Source organism: Fringilla coelebs (genome assembly GCF_963513975.1).
Source record: "Fringilla coelebs genome assembly, chromosome: 2".
Lineage (NCBI taxonomy): Eukaryota > Metazoa > Chordata > Aves > Passeriformes > Fringillidae > Fringilla > Fringilla coelebs.
This window is the reverse complement of record NC_140029.1, coordinates 79,644,384-79,666,606: the sequence shown is the minus strand read 5'-3', so window position 1 is coordinate 79,666,606 and position 22,223 is coordinate 79,644,384. Positions and strand designations below refer to the sequence as shown.

The following is a 22,223-nucleotide window of genomic DNA, read 5'->3' as shown; positions in this document are numbered from 1 at the left end:
GATAGAAAGCATATGCAACAGGGTAGGCTGAGGACTTCAAGGTCCATGAAAATGAAGATCCCAAGAACTGTTTTGCTATGTTATCCCCATGTGTAATGTGAAACAGGGGTTCCAAATCCAGAGCAGAGCATGTGTAGTCCCAGCATGAGGTGGTGGAGTGGAGCACTGAAATAGCATTCATCTTCCAGCTTCCTCACCCTCTAATGACATTAGCTCCCTGATAATTTGCCCAGATTTACACTTTTCTGCAATAGATACTAATGTTCCTTCTGGCTAATCTGATTGAAGTAAATATTTTTGCATTGAAGGAAGAGGTCTGCATGTCTAATACAAAACCCCATGCCAACAAGGGAAGAGGAAGGCCACTATCATCCCAAGATGGCTCGTGGTGGCAGTCAGTGGTGTGGTGTCCACAGCACTCACTGGGCTTTGCCTGTGGGCTTTGCAGTGACCAGCATGATGATATTGCTGCCAGCAGTTTTTATGAGGAGCTGAGTTCCTCCTTTTAGGATAAATGAGAAGACAGGTGGGTGGGTCTGAGTTCACCTCATCCACTTTTGCCTTGTTCCACGTGGCTCAGCTTGTGTACATCTCACCTTGCTGCAGGCACCTGCTGATGGTGTGTGAATTAAACCTGTTCTCATCCCACCTCACATTAAGGAAGAATGTGGTCCTGCTGGGGGTAGTTCAGGTCTAAAATGGAATGGCTTTGGCCATGAGAAGTTTTCTGACCCTGCCTGGGGGAAGGTGGATGGTTGGGCTTCCAGCTTGAGTGGCCACACTTGGGTGGCATGGGCTGGATGTTTGGGGCAGGTTTCCCATGTTTCAGTGTTTTTAAAACAACTTTTCACTTCAGTTAAAAAATAATAAATTTTGTAATGCTATGTTTTAAAAATCAAAAATCAAAACAACATTTAATTGATGCCAAATAAGTTTTTGGAGGAAGTTTTCCTTTCTGGAGGTTTTCCAAGTACCTATTTTTGTTGTCATTCAGAATGAAGGCCAGATCTTAAATTTCAGATGTCACTTAAAGAAACCTCCATCCCCTGCTCACTCTGGTCATTAACTGTTTGTATTCTGACATCAGGGATCCAGTGATTGGCATGTGACACTTATGTTCCCAGAAATGGCTTCTCAGCACTGTCATCGCAGAAGCAGATGGAGCCAAGCACTTCCCCAGGCAGCTTGCCAGCAAAGTCAATGGTGGGCCTGCAATTTGTTGCTGAAGACAAAGATGTGAGCAGAGCCGACTGAATTTAGCCTGTTGTTTATTTTTTCAATGTTGCTTTAAATCTTACCCAAAAAAGGGATGATTTTTGGCACAGAGGTTATCGACATGCTTTAGTCTCACTTGCAATGCTTAACAGAAGGGGAGCACTGGTCGCTGGATCCTGCAGGTCTGGAAGGTCACCCAGGGCCCCCATAGGTCTGAAATGGCTCCCACAGCCTCCCTTTTCTCTGCATGGTCAGAGGAAGTGTGTACAGAGGCTTCCTATCATATTCTTTGTTCCTGTTTTCCCCTCTTTCCATTTTCAGGCTGTCCAGCACAGATTTGTGTTTACTGTTTGGCTTCTTCAAATTTTCTGTGTGTCATGGTTTCCATCTTTGAAGATGAAAAGCACGAGGCTCAGCACAGCCCATATCCATGGGGCTGAGGTTTCTTGCCCATTACAGGAGGCAGCAGAATTGAAGCTGGCAGCTATAAGCAGCTCTTGATGCAGGGTGTTGTGTAAAAAAGGGGTAGTTGGTGCAAGCCAAAATGTTTCTGGGGGATGTGCTAGCAGTTCAGCAGAATGGGAAGCTGTGAGGTAGTGCTGGGGGCCACAAGCTCTGCTGGTGCAGATGCAGCCCAGGTCTCTGCTGCTGGTGTAAGGCTGGGCACTGAGGGGCTGAGCCCTGGCACTAGACGCTCCTTGCCTGCTGTGTCTCAGCGCTGTGTTGTAAAGGCCTTGCTCACTGTTGCTTTTCATAATTTCTGGTTTTCTAGGGAGGTGACAGCTTACCTCTGGTGTGTGGTCTGTGACCTGTCCTCATGGAGTGCCTCTTGCTCTTGTCCTTCTTTCAGACAAAGAGAATTTGAAGGAGAAGGAAAAGTTGGAGATGGAGCTGGCAGCTGTGCGCTCAGCCAATGAGGACCAGCGGAGGCACATTGAAATCCTTGACCAGGCCCTAAACAATGCACAAGCCAAGGTTATCAAGCTGGAAGAGGAGGTGAGGCATGGGCAATATTTCTGTGCTCTGAGCATAAACATGGCTCATGGTTAGACCTTTCTCCATCCAAGTCCTGATTCTCTTCTACCCACAGGGTGCTAGGTGTTCCTGTTTCCCTTGTACTTGCCCTTTTATAGAGAAAACGTGTAGTTACACAATACTGAGCCAAACAAGCAAGCAAAGGAGACCATGGTTGTGTCTAGAGCAAAGCCTTTAACAACATGTAACCAGGAACAAGATCAAATTCAACTAGCTGGTGGCTGAGGTAATGGTAGGATTTAACAGAAAAATTGAATAAAAAACTGACCACTCACTGGCCTGGGACTGTGATAGGGACATGTGGTGTTAGTGCATCCCATTTCTTACCAAAGAATACCAGGAAGCTTTAGACATGCACACAGCAGTGCAGGACTTGGTGACTTCACATTTTAAAATGTCTGGCTGATCTGGCTGGAAGCAGAAGGACTGACCAGGACTTAGAGCTACAGGTTTTATTTGAGAGCTGAAGAGAACCTATCATACCGTGAGACCCAAGAAGTGCAAGAATCCCAATAAGTAATCATATAAGCCTGATAATAAAAACAGGTATTCAGAGAGGAAGCGAAATCCCATGCACAGGGTGCTCTTTAAACTGACAGACAGAACAATGCCTAGTAGTTGGAAGCTGAAACTAGACAAATTCATAGTGGAAATAATGTTCAGTTTTAACTATATCTAAGAGTGACATTATCAGTTCTCCATTACTGGTGAAGGAAGTCTCAATTTATTGTATTCCTTAAGGACCTTCAAATCAGGAGGTGTGGATATAGTAACTAGTTGAAAGTCTATGCATGCTAGCAGATTGGGTAAAACTGTCAAAACAGTCCTTTTGGACCTTTCAGACCCCTAAAGTCTCTGTTCCTGGGGCCAACAGAGGGAGAATGTTTTATGGAAAGTGAAAGGAACCTAATCTTTACTACCTTAGTGGCCAGGTCATTGGTGACAGGAAGGCTGTTGATGACCCTCTGCCCTAGCAGATTAGGTATAGGTTCAGACTCTGGCACAGAGTGTTGGCAGGATCTTGGGCAGCTCTGTTCCCTTTCAGAGCCTCATTTTCCACCTGCTCCCTCCCCAGGGCTAGCCAGGGGAGTAGGGGATGCAAGGGGTCTTGTGGGGAGCAGAGAAAGCCTTTCCCAAATATTTGCAATTAACTTAAGTGCCATTCATTCTCTTGGAAAGATGAAAAGAGAATTGACCTCTGTGGTTTTTGAATGTCTTTTATTGACAGTAAAATGACAATGTTAGGCTAAACCGGTGGTTACTTAGAGTCAGGAAGATTTAAAGTGCTACATGTGAGTGCTAAAGACATTGCTGGTTTGTACCTGAGCAATGGCCCATTCTGACTCCCTGTTTAGAAACATTTAAAAACTCCATTTCCTTGGATGGATGCACTCAGCAGCAAGAAGAGGATCACTATAGGTTTGACTGCTCCTTTGTTAGACTAAAGTCTGCTCACCATCTGGGTGTATTTGGGGCAGTACCTTTGGGGTAGCTGCAGGAGCAAGCATATCTTTAATCCTTACAGAATTCATGTGACACTCTTTGGCTGAAAGGCAACCTGATGTTTTCTATTTGCCTTTCATTACAAAGGGCTGAATAAAGGAATGGTTTAGGTGGCAATGCCTGCTTCTACACTCATGGCATCATGCAGGGGATGGGAAGAAATAGTGTTTAGCTTGTGTCTGGTCCACAGACTGTCAGTGTGGTACTGGCAGGTAATTCTGACTTGCTGAGTAGAGACTATACAGTAATGTCCAGGCAGGTGGTCAAGAGCCTACCTTGTGCCTGCTGTGTTGTAGTAAATATGTTTGCAGCCTTAGGGCTCTAAGAGCTTGGCAGTAGTCATGTTTTAGTCTAGTCATTCAACAGAAATGTGCCTCTGCTGGATGCTGGATTGTGTACTGGCAGAGCTGAGAGGTTAGATGTTCCCCTCTAGGTTGCTCCTAACCTGCCTAGGGCATGGCAGGAGTTATGGAGGTGGTAAATTCCTGCCTGGGGTGCTGTAGGTGTTACAGAGGTGGTAATCTCCTGCCCTGGGCATGGTAGGGCTCAGAGGTGACGTATATGAAAGTGATGCCTTGGTATTTGCCAGAGTATATCAGAGTCTTCAGCGTGACAAACCCATGTTGATCTGGTACTTTTTAACTTATTTTTTCATTCTAGGGGCAGTTCAAATGAATTTTAGCCCAGCTGCTCTGTTTTAATTGTTCAAGGCAGTGTCAGGCAACTTGGGTGAACTGCAGTTAATCTGAGGCTGCCAGCATGTGCCCAAGCTCCAGCAGTCACTTTCCCTTTTGCCCTGTTTTCATGGCTGAATCAGAGCACCTTTTCAACAGTCTCCAGTGTTTCTGGATCTTAATTAGACACATGCAGAAGATAAGCTGCAGTGATAAAGCTTCATTTTAAGCCAGGGATTTTTACTATAATTTGGAATATATTGAGGAAAACACAAATTCAGTCAAATCAAAATGACTGTTATTATTGTTAACAGAGCTCTAGCTCATATACTGCTTTGTAAATCTGCCCAGATTTCTTCTACCACCAGCATGTATTTAACAACGTTTTAAATCAAGCCTTGAGAAATAAGCAGTAGCTAGTAAGTTGAATTAACATAAGATAGTGTTCTATATAAATCTACATTATCCTGAGTGCCTGCTAGTAGATGGATTTAATTCAAAATGTGTAGGTGGTATTATTACCACATGTCATTTAGCAGACTGCTGCTGGAATCATGTGTCTGTTCCATGCTTTGAATAGAAAACTGAATAATTGGAGAGGGCTCAGAAAGTAGCTGTACAGTTTATTTGGGGTCCAGAAGCTGTTCTTTGCTGGGAAGAATTAAAGTGAAAAGTTGTCTGAGCTTTGGTCTGTGCACATGAACATGAATCACTGAACGGTTACGATTAGAAGGGACAGCAGTGGGTCTTCTGGTCCGAGCTCCCTGCTCAAGCAGTGTCATCCTAGAGCACATGGCACAGGATTGTGTCCAGGTGGTTCTTGATTATCTACAGTGGGGGAGGCTCCACAACCTCTCTGGTCCATCTGTTCCAGTGCTCGGTCCCCCACATAGTAAAGAACCCTCAGGTCCTTCTCTGCAGAGCTGGTTCCCAGCAGGTCAGCCCCCATCCTGTACCAAAGTATGAGGTTATTTCTCCCCAGGTGCAGGGCTCTGCATTTTCCCCTGTTGAATTTCAGAAGGTTCTTCTGTGCCCATCTCTCCAGCCTGTCGAGGTCCTTCTGGAGGGCTGCACAGCCCTCTGGGGTATCAGCAGCTCCTCCCAGCTTTGTGTCTGCAGGCAACTTGCTGAGGAGGCACCTGCGCCTTCACTCAAGTGATTGATTCCTAGGTTTACAAAGCTGGCCCCAGTATTGTACCTTGGGGGACACCACTAGTGACAAGCGTCCAACCAGGCCCTGTGCCACCTGGGATCTGCTGTTCAGCCAATTCTTAAACCTCCTCACTGTCCACTCATCCATGGTTCCTGAGTTTTCCCATGACGATGTTGTGAGAGACAGTATCGTGAGTCCTGCTGAAGTCAAAGTAGACAATATCCACTGCTCTCCTTTATCCATCCAGGGAGGGATGATGAAGGGTTGCTGTAGAGAGATTAAAAGTTTCTATTTAACATAAGAGGAAATAATGAGATGCAGTGTTTGGAGGCTGAAGCTGAACAAATCAGGGTGGAAATAAAGAGTTAAGAGTAATGAACGCTGAAAGAATCTAGTTAGAGCAATAGTGGATTCTCCATCTCTTACAGTCTTTCATTCAAATCTCATATCTGTAGAATTCAATTGTTCAAACTGGAGTTACATCTCTAGCACAGATATTTTTCTGAGACCCACTCATCTTTACTCTGATTTATTTGCTTGGATGATCTCCTTTTAGCCTTAGCTCTTCTTCATCTTTATTTTCCTAATCCCCAGGACAAGGGCAGTGTTCAGGCAAGTTTCCTGATCTGGTGAAAAAGTGAATTGTTTAATTAAATGCTTCTTGCTCTGGTAGATCACAGTTTGAAAACAGAACAAGAAGTAATTTGCTTAAATTGCATAAGAGAAAGCCAGATTAGGCATTAGGGTAAAAGTTTTCTGGCAGTAAAGGAAAATAAGCTGTGAAGTAGTTTGCAGGGATAGGTCGTGTAATTCCTATCCCTGGGTGATTTTGTAAACAGCTTATAGAGATATGTGCCAGATTTTAGTTGATCCTACCATGCAGCAGGAGGATGGATTGGTACCTCTCCAGTTGCCATCCAGTTTTGGGTTTTTTTGGAGTCTGTGTGTCTGTGAGGTGTTGGAGCTTAGCATCACATGTCTCTGATTTTAGCTATCCTTGCGTTATGGATCCATGCTTCACTGGCAACCTAAATTAATTTGAATTACAACATTTTATACTTTGTATTTTAAATGTATTGGTGATTTTTTGTTTTTTGGTTTATGAACCTACGTGCAGACTAGAAAAGTCAGAATTGGCTTGAGAACCTCCCTATAAACTTATGAATGTGAGAACTGTCTTGTTGCATTTCTCCTGCAAAATTGTTTTCGAAGGCAGTGGTGGGCACGTGAGCATCGCCTCACCCACAAGGGCAGAGGTGTGTGAGTGTGAACACAGCCTAGAGGGCTGCTCCAAAGCCCAGTTGTGCTTGCTGTGATACAGATGGACCCTGCAGCATTTGGCAGGACATGGGAGAGCAGGTGAGGTTTGCTGCCAAAGAGAGACCCTGGGGGAGCTCCCTAACCCTCTCCATCCATGCTGGTGTGGCTGGAGGTGACACAAGCCCCTTCCTACTGCCAAAACAGCACTTTCAGCAAGAAGCCTCTGCTATGTGGGTCTTGCCAAGTTGTGAGCTCCTAAGGAATGCAGTCTTCATGCTGCTGCCAGAGACTAGTGGGGTTTATAATCTCATTAATTTTCAGGGAAAGCCCAGGGAGCTGTAAGCATTACCCTAGATTGCAGCAGGGCTAAGGAGGTCACTCTGCCAGTTGTTGGTGCCAGGCGTTAGGGGGGTTTGTTTAGACCAAGCTATGCTTTTGCTGTGAGCAAGCCTGTATTTCACTTCACCTGTGACATGGATGGATTTAGGGTGACAGAAAAGGAATTTGTACCCCTTTTGGGGTTTGCTGCTTGAGCAATCTCTCTCTGTAAAACCCTGCGTTGCAAAATCCTTGTGTCATGTTTAGCCCTTCAGTAATTGCACTATAGATGTAAAGAGGGCCTGGCTTGAGCTGTCAGGACATCCCATCTACAGATCACTATGCAGAAGCTTGTGAGCAGAATAGAGTAGGTGGAGTGCTTCTGGCTGCTGGCACTGCACTTGTTCCACCTGTGTTAAGCAAATATGCAGGAGTGAAGAAAGAACCCCTCTGTTTGGGTGCAGGCTGTGTGCTGAGTGTCAGCAGTCAATAAAACCCACGGGGATTCCTCTTAACTGGGTCTGTCCTGCATGTTTGCCTAAAGAATGTCCACTAACATCACAGCTCTTGCTTAGAAATGGCCTGGGGGGTTCATGGTTACCAGATCCCCAGCGGGGGGAAGATCTGGGGCAGCATTCCTTCCAAAAAGGGTAGCTGTGCCCCAGCAATGCCTGCTGTGCACATTCCCTGCCCATCAAAGAGACACCATCCTTTCCCTAGAGAAACTCTTGGAATCAAATGACCAAAGCCATGCTCAAGCTCAGTGTGTGCCTGCAAGTGCACAGGGGCCCCAGGGTGGGGTACAGTGCCCTGCAGACTGCTGACCCCTGTGCCCCACAGCTGCGCAGGAAGCAGGCCTATGTGGAGAAGGTGGAGAAGCTGCAGCAGGCACTGACACAGCTGCAGGCAGCCTGTGAGAAGAGAGAGCAGATGGAGCGGCGGCTGCGCACGCGCCTGGAGAGAGAGCTGGACTCGCTGAGGATGCAGCAGGTGAGGATGCACGAGGTGATATGGGCAGGACCCCAGCACAGGCCCTTGGTGTCGATTTGAACAGAGATGGTCACTTGCAGCCCTGTCAGGTGACACCTTGTCTTTGGATTCTGGTTGTTGGGCTTTCCTCCTAAACCATTCGTTTGGATAGGGTTGTTGATCACTGGAAGCATTCAAGGTAATGTTGGGTGGAGCTTTGAACTCGTGAAGTTTTTCCTGGCCATGATGGGAAGGCTGGATTTAGATGATCTTTGAAGGTCCCTTGCAAGCCAAATCACTCTGTGATTCTTATTCCTGATCTTCAGCAGAGGATGGAGCCGTTCTGCTGTGGGGCTCTGGATACAGTTGGGCCCCGTCTGCTACTGAGCTGAGATGTCCTGGCTCCCTTGCCCAAGGGTAGGCAGGGGAAAATGTCCTTCCATATTTCTCTTTCTAGCAATGACAGATTGTGCAAAAACCAGCTCCACGCAGAAGGAGGAGAGGAAAGGTGCAGTACATGTGAGATTCACCCCAAAAATTGTAGCCAATGTTTCATTGAAAAGGCCAAGTGGGATGATGTGGGATCTGATAAGAGCAAGATCTAGGCCCATATTTGTTCTGTGCAAAGCTTGATGTATGTGGTTCACAGAAACTTCAACCCATGACAGACCTGAAGCCAAGTGATACCATCTTCAGACAATAAATTATTTATTTATCAGTCCAGTCCAGAATGGGCTAGGAGTATAGCTTTGAATTTCTGTGTGTCCCCTTGTTTTTCAGCCCCCCTGTGTCATTAGAGGGGTATTGCTATGCTTGTATTTTATGCACAGTTACTCATTTGTTATAACACTTTCATCCCTAAGTCACAAAGTCCAGTCATCTTGAAATGGGAAAAAAAAAATGACGGGGTTGCAGGGAGAATTTCCAGGCTTCAGCCGGCACCAAATGCCAAATACATGGGCATTGGCCCTGGAGGAGAGTGAGCAGATATGCTACATGTATCAAACTACGGCTTGGGGAAAAACCAGCAACATAAGCAAAGCATGATGCTCTTGGAACTCTTGAAACTCTTGAAGCACTCACCCATATCTGTCATCACATGCATCTGCTACTATAACCTTTCCTTATTTATAAGCCATTAGTGGACACCGAAGCAGCTGTTACACAGAGTTTGTGCTGCCAGAAAGCAGAGGGGCTGATCCTGCTGGCAGGATGCCATTGGGAAATAGCTCTACGGTCAGGGTCAGTGTCAGGAGTTTGCAGAGTCATGAAGCAGCCAGACCTGAGAGCATCCCCTTCCTTCTGGCAGCCCCAGGGCAGGGCAGGTCCCCCAGCACCCTGCCCAAGGTTTCGCTCTGCCTTCTCATTCATCTCTACTCTTTCTTGCTGCCATAGAAGTGTTTTAAGTCTTTCTTGCCCAGTCCACCACGGGCTTGGTGTTCAGGTCTTCTCAGTTTCCCCTTAGCCAGTTCTCTTCCATTTTAACAAAGGAATTACGTAGAGTTTAACATGCTAATGCCATTTGAGAAAAGAACATCTGAGAAAAATACAATTAAAATTAAAGTGAATGTAAAACTAGAAATAAGGCTGGGGTACAGAGACTGATATATTAAGTAACAGGGATGGACTGTTGCTGAAATGCCTGTCTCGTGAGTTCAGGCTCTGCCTGTTCATTTTGGCAGAAAATTGTTCTGTAATTTACAGATTGTTTATTTTTAATATTTTTTTGGTACCATAATTAGCAATTGCTGTTGGGTTGACATAATTTTAAAATGTCTGCACCCATTCTATCTAGTCAATTTTAAGAGGTAAGATAACTCTTAACTTCTTGTCTCACCTATAAGCTTAGGGAGAAAACTTGGGAGTATTTTTACTATTTTTATCTATACTGTTTGTTTATGAGCCACAAAGTTGCAGAGAATCACTTTACTTCAGAATACCCCAGCTTTTTACTTCAGAGCTATCTTCTCTGAGTAATCAAAGTTATAGCTACTGAAACATTTTCTCATTGCAGACAAAAAAGGGTGATTTTCTTTTCTCATTTTTACCAGATTGAGCAGAAGGGACCCAGCACACAAAGAGACAGTGAGCCAGAATCTCTTGTGTCCCTGGCTTGCTGGTAGCTGAGTCCAAATGGCAAATCTTCCTTATCACTGAGGCACGAATTGGGACCAATAAACAAACCCTTTCAGTCAGCACTGCAGGCTCAGTGTGCAGGGCTGGCAGATGTTTTGACTCAGAAGATGACAAGCTCCTGTGATGTCCCAAGATACCATTTATAGATCAGGATGATACTTCCAAATTACTACCTTCATGACAGAGGTTTGACAACATTTTTGGAGGAGCAGAGTCACAGCTGTTGATCCCAAGGGCTACTCCATACTGCATTTCCAGAAAGCATCTTCCAAACATGTATGTTACTGCACCAGAGGCAAAGACTGCAGCCCTTCCCTGGTATCTCTAGTTTCAGTGGTACAGTTTTGCCAGTGCAACCTCAAGGTGCAGCATGAATGAGAAGCCAGTGCTCCTGAGACATAATTTCCTCTTCAGCACAATACTGTTCACCATAGAGTATAAAAAAATCTCTTGCATTTTTTTTAAATTAATTTATTTCTCCTGAGTTCTCACAGAGCTTCATGCCTCTCCCCTCACTGTGCACTCATCCCTCTGCTGAGCCAAGGACTGGATCTCCCTCTGCCTCCCTATCAGCAGTAAAAGAAGCTCAGGGTAGCTAGCTACCCATGCTGCTTAGGTGACTTAAATAAAGTGCTGTAACTGGGTGGAATAAATCCTGCCTGGACAAGCACTTTTCTTGCAGCATAGATGGAAAGAGTTATGCACCCATTGCTGCTTGTCAGCATCCCATGGGAGCCACCCCACAGGCACCTGGGAATCTTCTGCCCCTCCAGTTAGAAAGTTAGCTGTTACACCATGGAAATCATCCCCTGAGGGCACAAGAGAACTAATGTGCCAGAAGGGACAAGCTTAAATGCATGGCTGGGATATCTTCCCAGCTGCTGCTTGAAACAGGGTACATGGAACTAGGTCACAAGGTGCTTTTTTTCAGCTTTAATATATAAACCCTCTGGTAATTACTGCCTGTCCATACTTAGCACTGCCCAGCCATGGGCATGAAGTCCCAGCAAGAAGAATATCTTTTAAAACTTCATTGCCTCCTTTCCTACCATTTTTTTTCCTACTTTTTCCCTTGGCTTGGGGTATCCCAGGAAATCTCTGCACATCCAGGATAGCAGCTATATCCTTGCTTCTGTCAGCATGGTCTGGGGAAGTGTGTGCTAGGGTTGCAGATACAGTCAACATGCTGTTCTCCTGCAAGCTAAGGGGTTTATCCTGGGATTTCCACCTGGCCCTGTCAAAAGACATGGGGATGTCTTTGCATGTGCCAGAAAACTGAGGAAAAAAGGGTCAGCACGCCATGCTTGGCGGGGCATGAACATCTGTCACTGTTTCCACTGGCAGAGGCAGGGCAGCTACCAGGCAAGCAGCCTTCCGGAGCATAATGCCCCAGCCCTCATGGAGATGGTGAGGGAGAAGGAGGAGAGGATCCTAGCCTTGGAAGCTGACATGACCAAGTGGGAGCAGAAGTATCTGGAGGAGAGTACGATCCGGCACTTTGCCATGAATGCTGCAGCCACAGCTGCCACGGAGAGGTAAGATGGCCTTGCTGCAAGCAGGCAGCTCTGCTCACCATGGGAATGCATGGCAAAATAGTACAGAATGGGTGTTCTCTTAAGGCTGGATGTTGCTTGTCTTGCCCTGCTGAGTCACACTGCCAGGGTTAATGCATTTCTCCTGGGTGTTATGCCAGTGAGATAGAACAGTTGCTTGAGACAGGATTTATCCTTCTGACTGGGTCCAAAGGTTTATCAAATCTAGGCATCAGATTGAAGCAATGGCCTCTGGGTGTCTCAAGGTGTCAAATTCCACAGCACAGGTAAGGCAGCTCCTTCCAGTACCCTGGCGGAGTGAGCAGGGACGTGGTATATAGCTGCACCCATCCCATGGCCTGCAACAAGATTGTTTAACCTAGTTTTAAAAACCTGTAGTAAGGGAAATTTTATTGCCTAAATAACCCTTTTCACCACTTCATTAATCTTCAGATGAAAATGTTTTTCCTGATAGCTAAGCTAAACTTCTTCACTGCCAATTATCTGCATTGATTCTTGTGCTTCCCAAGCATACAGGATGAACAACTGACCAGTGCTGATGTTTAAACAGCCTTGTAAATATTGGAAGGCAGATATTCCCTGTTGTATTTTCCCTGGTCTGAACTAGCTTCCTCCCCTCAGCCATTCCTGACATGCCCTGGTGTAAACCCTTTCCCATTCACATTGTGTATGTCTGGACTATCTGTTTCCAGTTTGTCTGTGTCAAAGGGTGGAGGCCAAAAGCACAGAAGGCAGTGACACTTTCCAGTGGTCAGGAGGATGGGATAGTTAACTTCTCAACTGAGTTTCTTAGGAACCAAAGCCCCAGGAAACATCCTAAAGTGAGTTTTCCCTTTGAAATGCATTCAGATGTGTGACTCAGGATGGACTTTCCTTTTGCACTCCAGTCTAGGCAGCAATTACTGTGCTGTTTTTCAACTTCCAAGGTGTAGAGCTTTGTTACTGCTCCATGATGTAGTCTTGTTGACTTGGGATCTGGTGAGTGGGTCCCTCTGATGTCTGACCCTATCGTTCTGGGTGGCTGTTATCCCTGTGTGGGTCACCCCTGATTCCAGCATGCTCTCTGCTCCTTTAACCCAGTTAAATGAATGGCATTAATGACCCAGCCCAAGCCAAGAGTAGCCTGCAACAGGACGCCCCGATGCCAGGTATCCATCTGCTTGATGGACAACATTGCTGGCTTGCTCTTTGAACATGGCTTTGGGGTTTTCTTTGCAAGTTTCAATCTCACCTGCAAAAGCCAGCCTCACAGTCTCAGGAGCCTGACTGACCGTGGTGAACCTCTTTGCCAGGGATGCCTCGGCCCCGAGCCACTCGCACAATGGCAGCTACGGCGAGACGGCGCTGGAGGTGCGGGGCTGGCAGGAGGAGGAGGAGATCGTGCAAGCCAACCGCCGCTGCCAGGACATGGAGTACACGTAAGGGATATGCCTTGCCAGTCCTGCTTGTTGTGGTGTAGGGGCTGGGCTCACATAAACCAGGATGCCGTTCTGTTCCAGGGATGGGCTTGGCTTCACTCTGACTTAGTTTTGCTCTTCAGCATTCAAACGGGGATTAAAGGATTGTTGTCATAACTTCCTCCTACCTTCCTGTTAAGCCCTCTGTGGCAAACCCAACATTTTTACAAAGCAGAGGCTGTTCCAGTATTAAAAGTAGTCTGGCATACAAGGACATGAATTTGCAGACACTTTTATAAAAACAGGTGTATTTGTTGCTTGTGGAAAATACCAGTGATTGTTTTTACTAGATTTGGGTTTTGTTTTCACTCACAGATGCAAGCTAATCCTGCTTCCAAGGAAGTAGCAGAGTTTTGCCACTGCCTTCATAAATATAGATTAGCATCTTGTGTTTAAATTGCTCATTAAACGTGTGATGATGAAAACTAATGCTTTCACTGCTTCGCAAAATGCACCTGCATTGTGTTATATATTGTACAGCACAGTCAGGCTAGTCATTTTACTGTCAAAGTGTACAAATTTTTGAAAAATATAGTTTTGTAGTTGTTCCGTATGATTTGGTGTCAATCATTCCTGGAGAGGAGTTCAGATAATCCCATTTTTTTAGTGATTTGAGAGTCTTCAGGGTCTGTATGAGAGAAGTAGTGAGCTTTGCTTGGCTCTGAACACCATGTGCTGATTGTTTTTGCAGCAGTGAGGGAGAAGGAAGGGCCCAGACTACCTCTTAGAGAAACCAAAAGGAGCTCACTTCAGCAGGTCTGCACTCCAGCTGACAACAGACCTGAATCCTAGGGTGAACTCAATCTGCCAAAGCATAGTTTCCAGATTTAGCGCCAATATATTACAGGGGTGAATATTGCCTATGTGTTTGTATTGTAAAGGTAGCAATGTGCAGCCTGGTCAGCATACTGCCCACTGCTCCTGATTAGTAAAACCATAGCAGAGATGGGTCAGTTAACCCTGCAGAAAAGTTTTGGCTTAATAGCTAGAAATGCTGTCTGTTTTGAAGTGCATGGTTATCCTTGGAGGAATTGCCAGGAGCTGTCTTGCCCAAGTATCCAAAAGCAGAGAGGACAGAGCAGCAGGGCATCTGCCTGGGGACCTCCCTGCTGCCTCCAGGTGTGGAGACCCGCCCATATGAATGTTTTTTCCATTCCTGTAAGCAGAACATTCATATTTTGGCAGAATTAAGAATCTCCACGCCAAAATAATTGAGAAGGATGCCATGATCAAGGTCCTTCAGCAGCGGTCGCGGAAGGACCCTGGCAAAGCTGACAGCACCAGCCTGCGACCGGCTCGCTCCGTGCCCTCCATCGCCGCTGCTGCAGGCACGCACTCGCGCCAGACCTCGCTCACCAGCAACCAGATAGCTGAGGAGAGGAAGGAGGAAAAGCTCTGGAAGGGAAGCATAGGTGAGTTCAGCTTTTGCTTTGGATCATCCATCACTTCATGCTAATCCTTCTGCTTGAGCTCAGCAAAAGTGCCTTGGCACACATTGCCCTGACAGATCATTTCCAGAGCACTTGCCATGGACAGAATGTGTGTCCTCGTGCTTAAGTCACAAAAATCAGTCATTCTTTAACCTTGCATTGTATTAATTACATTTTAAATAATATTAAATCATTCTGCACTGATTATAGAAAGCCATAGTTGAGGGAAGACCTCCTAGAAACAACACATAATGTTTGCAACTTTATGGGAGTAAATAACAAATTTGGACTAGAAATAAAGCCTGAATAAAGTTAATCAAGAGAGTGAGAATCCCTTTGGATAGGACAGCATGATGTGATGTGGCAGATAAATGGGAAAATCAGTGCAGGACTGCCTGTTGTTTGGGGGCACATAGGATGAGGGTGTGGAGGTGTGCAAGGCAGTGTTGGGAGTAAAGGCCACTGGGATGGGTGTGCAGGAGGGGAGGCAGGGAGGGGAAGCTGCTTTCAAAAAGCTGTCTTGTAGGAAAGTACCATCTGGATGCAAGAAGAAGCAGCATCAAGGGGAAAAAGCTAAGCCAAACTAAATGACTGGAGCCATACCCAGCATCTTGTAGCTCCAGGGTGGGATGGGGGACAGCACGTGCTTTTGAGCCAGGATGTGACTGACCTCTCTGTGTTTACAGGGCTGCTCTTGGGAAAGGAGCACCATGACCACCCATCAGGCCCCTCTCTGCCTCCACCTCTGCCCTCCTTGTCTTGCATGCCCGTGCCAGTGCCGGCAGCCTCCCACGCAAAGACGGGCAGCAAAGACAGCAGCACCCAGACGGACAAAAGCGCGGAGCTCTTCTGGCCCGCCACCGCCTCCTTCCCCGGCCGGGGACGCCTGGGTGGCACCTCGTCACACAGCCCAGCCCCACGGCCCCTGGGGACACGAGTGGCCAGCGAGAAACTGGGTGAGCTCTGCCAGATCTCTGTCAGTGCAAAATGTCAGCACCCCCGGGGCTATCCGCAGTCCCCAGAGACACGTCAGTATTAATGGGGGCAAGGTGTGGGTATGTGATGCTGCCACAGTTTGTGAGGTATGGTGGAGGTTTCTTCAAGGAAACTAATATTGTAGAGAGAGAACTTTCTAAGGCTGCCCAGGGTGGCTTTGCAGAGCTTGGTGCTCGCTAGCTTCTGTAAGGCTCCGTTTGTCTGTGGCAGGCTGGATATTTATGGTGCTAGATATAAAACTGTAGAATTTGACACCTTGAAAACACTCCACGCCTGCTCACAAACTCTTCTCTTTTTTTTCAACTGAAACCATGGTTGGTTAAAACACCATTTTCTCCCTAATTTTTAAAGGAAGACTGGGGGGAATAGTAAGGAGAAAGTGGAGATCTTTTTTTAGGAGGGATGAAGAAGTATAACTTTAGTTATTTTTGAAAGGTGGAAACTGCTGGTTTGCAGCCCTAGCAAAGGAGACATTTATTTTATGCACATTATTTTGAAAGAGCCTGTTTTTTACACATTCATCTCCTCTCAAAAGCAAGTTTTCCCTCTACAAACATGCTATGTATCATTAAAAGGGCTGACTATCACAGAACTAGATGGTCTTTAGCATCCCTTCCAACCCAGACCATTCTATGGTTTTAGCTTAAGAGGTTCTTTGGTGTGTATCTCTTAAATACCATCTCGGGGTCTGTGCACACCGACACACCTTCTGTCATTGTACGGAGAATTCAGCATCACACATTCTTAGTGTCCTGAACAAGTATGGCTTTCAGTATGTAGGATGTACAGGTAATACATGCCCCACCCTCAAGGAATGGGTTGATATTTGCTTTGAACAACTTGAATTTAGACTGAAGACCAACTTTCCCTTCTTTCCATTGCAGAGAACTCCAGCCATGGGAAGCTGCCTGACAGCAAAGGCAGAGTGAGCAGCCTGCTCCACAAGCCTGAGTTTCCAGATACAGACATGATGGAAGTCCTCATCTGAGCAGAGGACAGCATCTCTGGGGTTTTGTGTGCGTACAGACAGGCCCAAGATGGTCCTCGGTGTGCCAACCCTGAAAACTAACCCTGAGAGTCTGAAAAAAGACAAAGTTTACTCCCAAACTGAAGCTAGAGTCTGACATGTTGAGACTTTTCACCAGGCAAGAAGTCAAGAGCACTGAAGAGGAGTCATGAAATGAACGTCTGACATTTTCTGAACAGAAAGGGTCGTTGAAAATGGAAAGTGGTGTGAGAAGGGGAGTGTTGAGGAAAAAGGAAACTGTGTTTTCTGGCATAAAGTAGTGAAGTTACAGACTGGTTGCACGCTGCTGCTCTGTTTTCCTGCCTCTGCAACCAGGACAGGGAGTGAAATCCTGTCTCTTTGGAGGCCAGAGAAAGTTTCTGATAATCCAGGAAAAACTTGCATCTTCCTCAGTATCAATGCATTTCTCAAAGGTTTCAGTCTCAAAAATTTCACTTCTTGATTTTTGTGAATAATTGGTCTGTAGATGTACACGGCAGGTTCTTGTAAGTATTTGTTTGAAGTGGCATTGGTGTGGCTTTCCTGGGCAGGCAGGTCAGGTGCCTCTTTCCTGGCTGGACAAGTATTTCTCTTGGAACTGAATTTACAGTACAAATATTCATGTCTTGCAACCTCAGAGCTTGCTGAGACTTCTTTTTTTGATAGGAGCAGTTGTTGCCTGAAATTCTGGTGGATGAATGTAGAAGGGGGAGGGGGGACCCTGCTGAAGCAAACCCTGTTGTAACCATAGGAAAATTTCAGGAGGGAAAGTTGGGGGAGGATCCCAGCAGCTCCCTAAGGAGCTGTGAGTTATAGAGTTCCCTCAGAGGGGAGCTGCATGGGTTTGTTTTTAGAAGAGTTAAGCTGGGTTGCCATGTGAGATCAGAAGATACCTCTTTCTGGGCACTGGTTCATCGTATGTGAAGAACTAGCGCATTTGTGGTAAGAACAAGATTTTTCCTTTCAATTCTTATAGCCAAATCCTAGATTCTTTCAGCATACAAACCTGCTGTTCCAGCTGATGTTGGGCTAGACATTAAGGAGTGCAGGAGCAGGCGGGGATGGGTATAACTGCAAAGCAGTATGTGAGCATCATGTGTTTTCTGTGCTGAGCTGTGGTTTCTTTTCACCTTATTTAACCCAGGGTGGAACATTTTTTATTTTCAGCTTTGTCCCTGAATTCAGCAAGAGGCAGCCAGCTCACCCACTGTGTTACTCGTGGCTTCGTGCACTGCACATGCCGATGGGGAAATTTTCCTCTGCGAGGCATTTCTGTATTGGCTTTGTAGTTCCTGAGCCTTGTGGTGCACTTGAAGGAGAGCTTGGCTTTGGGAAAAGGAGCAATGGGATCTAATGTGAAGCTGCCCAGAGTGGAAAAGTGATGGGTGCTAGAAGTAATGGTGCACTCAGGGCTGGCTCAAGGTCACCTCTTCCCATAGGTGACAAATCAGAGCCCTTGACTGTTGAGGACGCCAGGCATTTTAAACTCTGCTTTTGCCAAAAACTGAAGTCCTTGTGAACTCAAAGCCTTCACAGGCCAGAGCCTTGTGCTCAGTACTGCCTGGCTGATACCTTTTATTTTTAAAAAGAACAAAATTGCTATGTTAAAGCTATGCACTTATTTTTGCGTGTACCTAGAATTAGACGTATGTTGTCACCCTCTTTCTGAGTTTCGCACTTGTTAAACAAAGTAGTGGTAGGTAGGTTGTGCAGGAAGCAAACTGTGTGTTTCAAGTATTAGCAGCTTAGCATTGTGAAACCAAAGGTGTAAAACCCTTGGAAGATGTTAAACAGCTTAATATATGCCTTGTAAGATATTTTTTTCCTCTAAAGTTAATTTAAACGTTGTAATTGTTTGCATAAAAGCCGGGACCGCGTGTGACATCACCACTGACCCACTTTCGTGGCCCTTCCTCAAGCATCCATGGTAGGAAATGGGACAGGAGAAAGACAAATCAAGGGAATACAACTAAAATGTTGGTGAATTTTTAATTGCATCACTTTTTATCCAAGAAATAAGGATACCCAGGTGCTTGGAAGTCCCAAAGCATTTTATTACCAGCTGTAATATTTCTTTTGCTGAAACTCTTCAGTAAGTTGTGTGCAGGCAGACAGTGAGGCATCCAGGAGAAACAGTGCTGCATCAGCATGGATCAGCTCTCAGTTATGTTTGGTAGGGGTTCAGCTCGATTTCTCCAAGTCAGCTAGAGTACAGCACTCCTCCTTGGGGAGAACACAGTCTCCCAACTTCTGCTGTCCAAAGCTGGCTTTACAGTTGATGCTGCCCCAGATATAGGAAACTGTTAGAGACAGTGTGTAGGCAACATCTCAAATAAACCAAATTCTCACCGATTCTGTTAAACTCAAGAGATGTCAGTTTTCCTGGAGGGAAGGTCTGGAGGAGTGGTGTATCTCCCTCCAGCCCAAGCACTAGCAGGTCTTGGATGGAGTACTATTGCCATATGTCAGCCCCGCTGAGCAGAGCGGCCCAGCTCCATTTGTGCTGGCTTTCCCAGCTCTTTGAACTGTTTTGTGTTTTTGGGAAACTGTGCTGTAGCCATTCCAGGTGATGTCAGTGGTAACTAGTTGTAAAATACTGTCATTTTTTATTGTTGTTGGTTGTATAGAGAAGTTTGTGTACAGTGTTTTACAGCTGGAGGGTTATTTGTACATAGGGGGGGAAATGAAGGATGTTATGTGTCACCCCCAGCAAATGTTGATATTGTTGGTCAGCCAAAGATTTCTTATTCTTTGCTGTTTAAATTTGTGCCTTACTATTGTAGATAATAAATGTATAAACATGTTTATTTTCTCACTTTTCCAGTGTGAATACATTCAGTCCTCCAAAAGAAAGAACTTAAAAAAAAATTCTTGAGGCTTTGCAAACAATGTGCTAAGACTAAGAGGGGAGACCTCAGGGTTGCATCTTCTCCATTTTTCACAGGTGTTAATGAAAGGCCCCACAGCAGGTGACACCAGTAGGTGTACGTGGGCATGAAATCTGTGGGTCTCCAAGGCAGAAGATCAAACTGTGAGCTTGCCCAAGCAAGAAAAGCATGATTTTAGAGATGATCAAGAAGAGATATGATTTTTTTGAGATTGTCTTCACTGGAAGGAAATGAGAGGGGAACCTTACTGAGATACTTTGGTGAAGATATGAATATTTTTTAGCCCTATGTTCCTGCTAAGCATAGAACTCCCACTGATTTTTATTTTTTAAAAATTTTTTCTTGAGGGTCGGGGGCTTCTTTATTTGACAGATGTTGGATCAGTGTGAGTGAGCTACCTAAATATCTTTTAAATCTAGATGTTCTTGAATTATATACTGTGCACAGTAAGGAATAAAGATCAGATCGCATTGCATGCTGTAGTGCTGGCAAGGGGAATGCTCCAGCCTGGTGGAAATATTGTTCCTATGTTTGTTTATGCAACTGAAATAAATGGGGGGAAGGGAGCAAAAGTAAGCCAAGTGTCTGGCTCTGAGTTAGGGGGTTTGCTCAGCAGGCTCTCACATGCTCTTGAAAGTGTCTGTTAAAAAATTCCTGAATCAGGTCCCAGGGAGCTGCAGGCATGAAAGGCATGAATGGCACTGAGGGCCTCCCTCTCCTATGAGTTCTCTGCCTGTCCCAACTTTCTCTCCCCAGATCTTTGCACAATTGAAAAGAAACAACCTGTCCTGAGCAGGGGTGTGTCAGCAAAGATCCAGGGGGGGTTGCAGAAGCTTGAGGAGAAGTTTGCTTGACCCAGATCCCAGCACCCTGTGTTCCTCATGCAAGCACAGGTCGGCCTGACCCATCTGATCACTCCATCTTCAAGATATGGCAGCTGGCAGTATTTTTTGTGCCAAGAACAAAGTTTGGTGATTGCCGAGATTGTGGCTTTTTGACTTCCTTCAAGTCAAGATCTGACAGTAAAATTTGGCATGTATCTTGTTTTTAAAGGCTGTGGAAGAAAAGGAAACTAACAGAGGCCAAACCAATATTAGGATGGGAAAAGCCTCATAGCCAGCTGTGTTCAGGTATAACAAGGAGGGGGCTTATTCTTCTTTTGGGTTGTGTCTTTAACAGAGATACTCTGGCCAAAACCAGAATGTCGCTGTAACACTGTCTGCAGGTTAAATATATTTTGCATATTAATGCCAGGAATAAACATGCAAAGAAGCAAACTTCCAGAGTCAGTCTGATTAAACATTAAAGTCCATTATTCCAAAAGTAAGTAACAGACCTGCATTGTGTAAAGCAAGAGCTCAGAAGAGCTAAAACTATTCGCAAGATTGCCATTTAGAAGCATTCAAAATCTAGTCCAATCCAAAATGACAAGACCTTTTCAGGATTCACTTGGATTCAGAGCGCTGTGCAGTTGTGTCATCTCTTCTGTGCTGGTTTGCTACCATTTTCAGGGCTTTTCTCCTCCCAAAGTTTGAGAGGGACAAACATAAAAACAGCAGTGAGACACATTCTTGGGGAAAAGCTGTGATTTCTGACACCTTTAAGTACCCTCTGGGTCTGGACTTAAAGTACATTGCAGTGAAACATGAAGAGTTCAGCTCTCACTCCCTGGCACGAAGGATGCTTCCAGGATCCTGCTTGTCATCAGGATCCTCAGTCTGGGGTCTGGATGCAGTCCAACAAACCGGGCTGGTCTTGAGCACCCCGCTGTGTTCCTCAGCCACTCTGGGTCAGGTAAGTCAGCCTGAAGGTACCAACCCCCCTCTCTGCAAACCAAAGCAAGTGGGGAAAACAGGGCACAGTGTCCACAGCGCACTCTCACCTGAGAGAGGGGTAAAAACACGAGCAGCTGCCATCGTGCCACTGTGATTAATGTTCATCCAGACCTTAAGCTGCAGCTTCAAAGCCTTGTAAAACCAAACACGAGTGCCCAGCATTCCTGAGCTATAAAAGGCCCAGGAATTCATTGACTCGAGGTATGAAGACCACAAGCTATTTTCTTTCATACCGACCACTTCAGCTTTAGATGAACAAAATATCAGTGTGCGTATTTTCCAGAGTAACCCTGCATGGCCTTGCTGCAGTCCAGAACTCAGTCCTGTGCCAGTGCCCTCCAGTCTGACACAAAGCGGGGCAGCAAGTAAGAGACGAGCCCCAGGTCTGTGCTGGCCCCCATCCTGTGAGAGGCTGAAGAGCTTCAGCAAAGTTTAGTGCTGAAAGGGAGCTTTTTCCCCGTGGTACCACATGATGAGGCAGCGATGGAGCTTTTGGCAAGCTAAACATTGGAGGATGGCAGTGCTACCACCTTTCAGGAAGTCATACTCACACCTGACCTGACCATTGTGCTGGCTTCTCCAGCTGCTTGGTGGACTCTTTGACTCCTTGTTCATGGCTCCCCTGGTGCCTGTGTGCCCTGTGTCTGTCCCCTGCAGAAGCAGGGTGAATAACCAGTGACTCACCAGGCATGTGAAGCTTCCTCCAGGACACCTGGGCTCAGAATGAGAAGAGGGGACCGTGATGGCAACTGACATTCCTCCCCTGGTCCCTGTTTTGGGCCTTGATCAGCCCAG

At 45.9% G+C, this 22,223-nt stretch overlaps 1 protein-coding gene across 3 annotated transcripts in view; it reads left to right on the top strand.

The window, feature by feature from the left end:
- The window catches only part of AMOTL1 (angiomotin like 1), a gene marked incomplete at its 5' end in the record, with an annotated part of 67,649 nt that extends 48,152 nt beyond the window's left edge, over positions 1-19,497 (top strand). For all 3 annotated transcript variants that reach the window (XM_084226351.1, XM_084226352.1, XM_084226353.1), the window contains 7 exons: positions 2,066-2,211; positions 7,999-8,148; positions 11,608-11,798; positions 13,109-13,234; positions 14,459-14,685; positions 15,390-15,659; positions 16,584-19,497. In XM_084226351.1, the coding sequence (XP_084082477.1) occupies positions 2,066-2,211; positions 7,999-8,148; positions 11,608-11,798; positions 13,109-13,234; positions 14,459-14,685; positions 15,390-15,659; positions 16,584-16,687 (1,214 nt within the window). In that variant the 3' untranslated portion in view covers positions 16,688-19,497. The remainder of the gene's footprint in view (positions 1-2,065; positions 2,212-7,998; positions 8,149-11,607; positions 11,799-13,108; positions 13,235-14,458; positions 14,686-15,389; positions 15,660-16,583) is intronic.
- Positions 19,498-22,223: the final 2,726 nt, after the last annotated feature.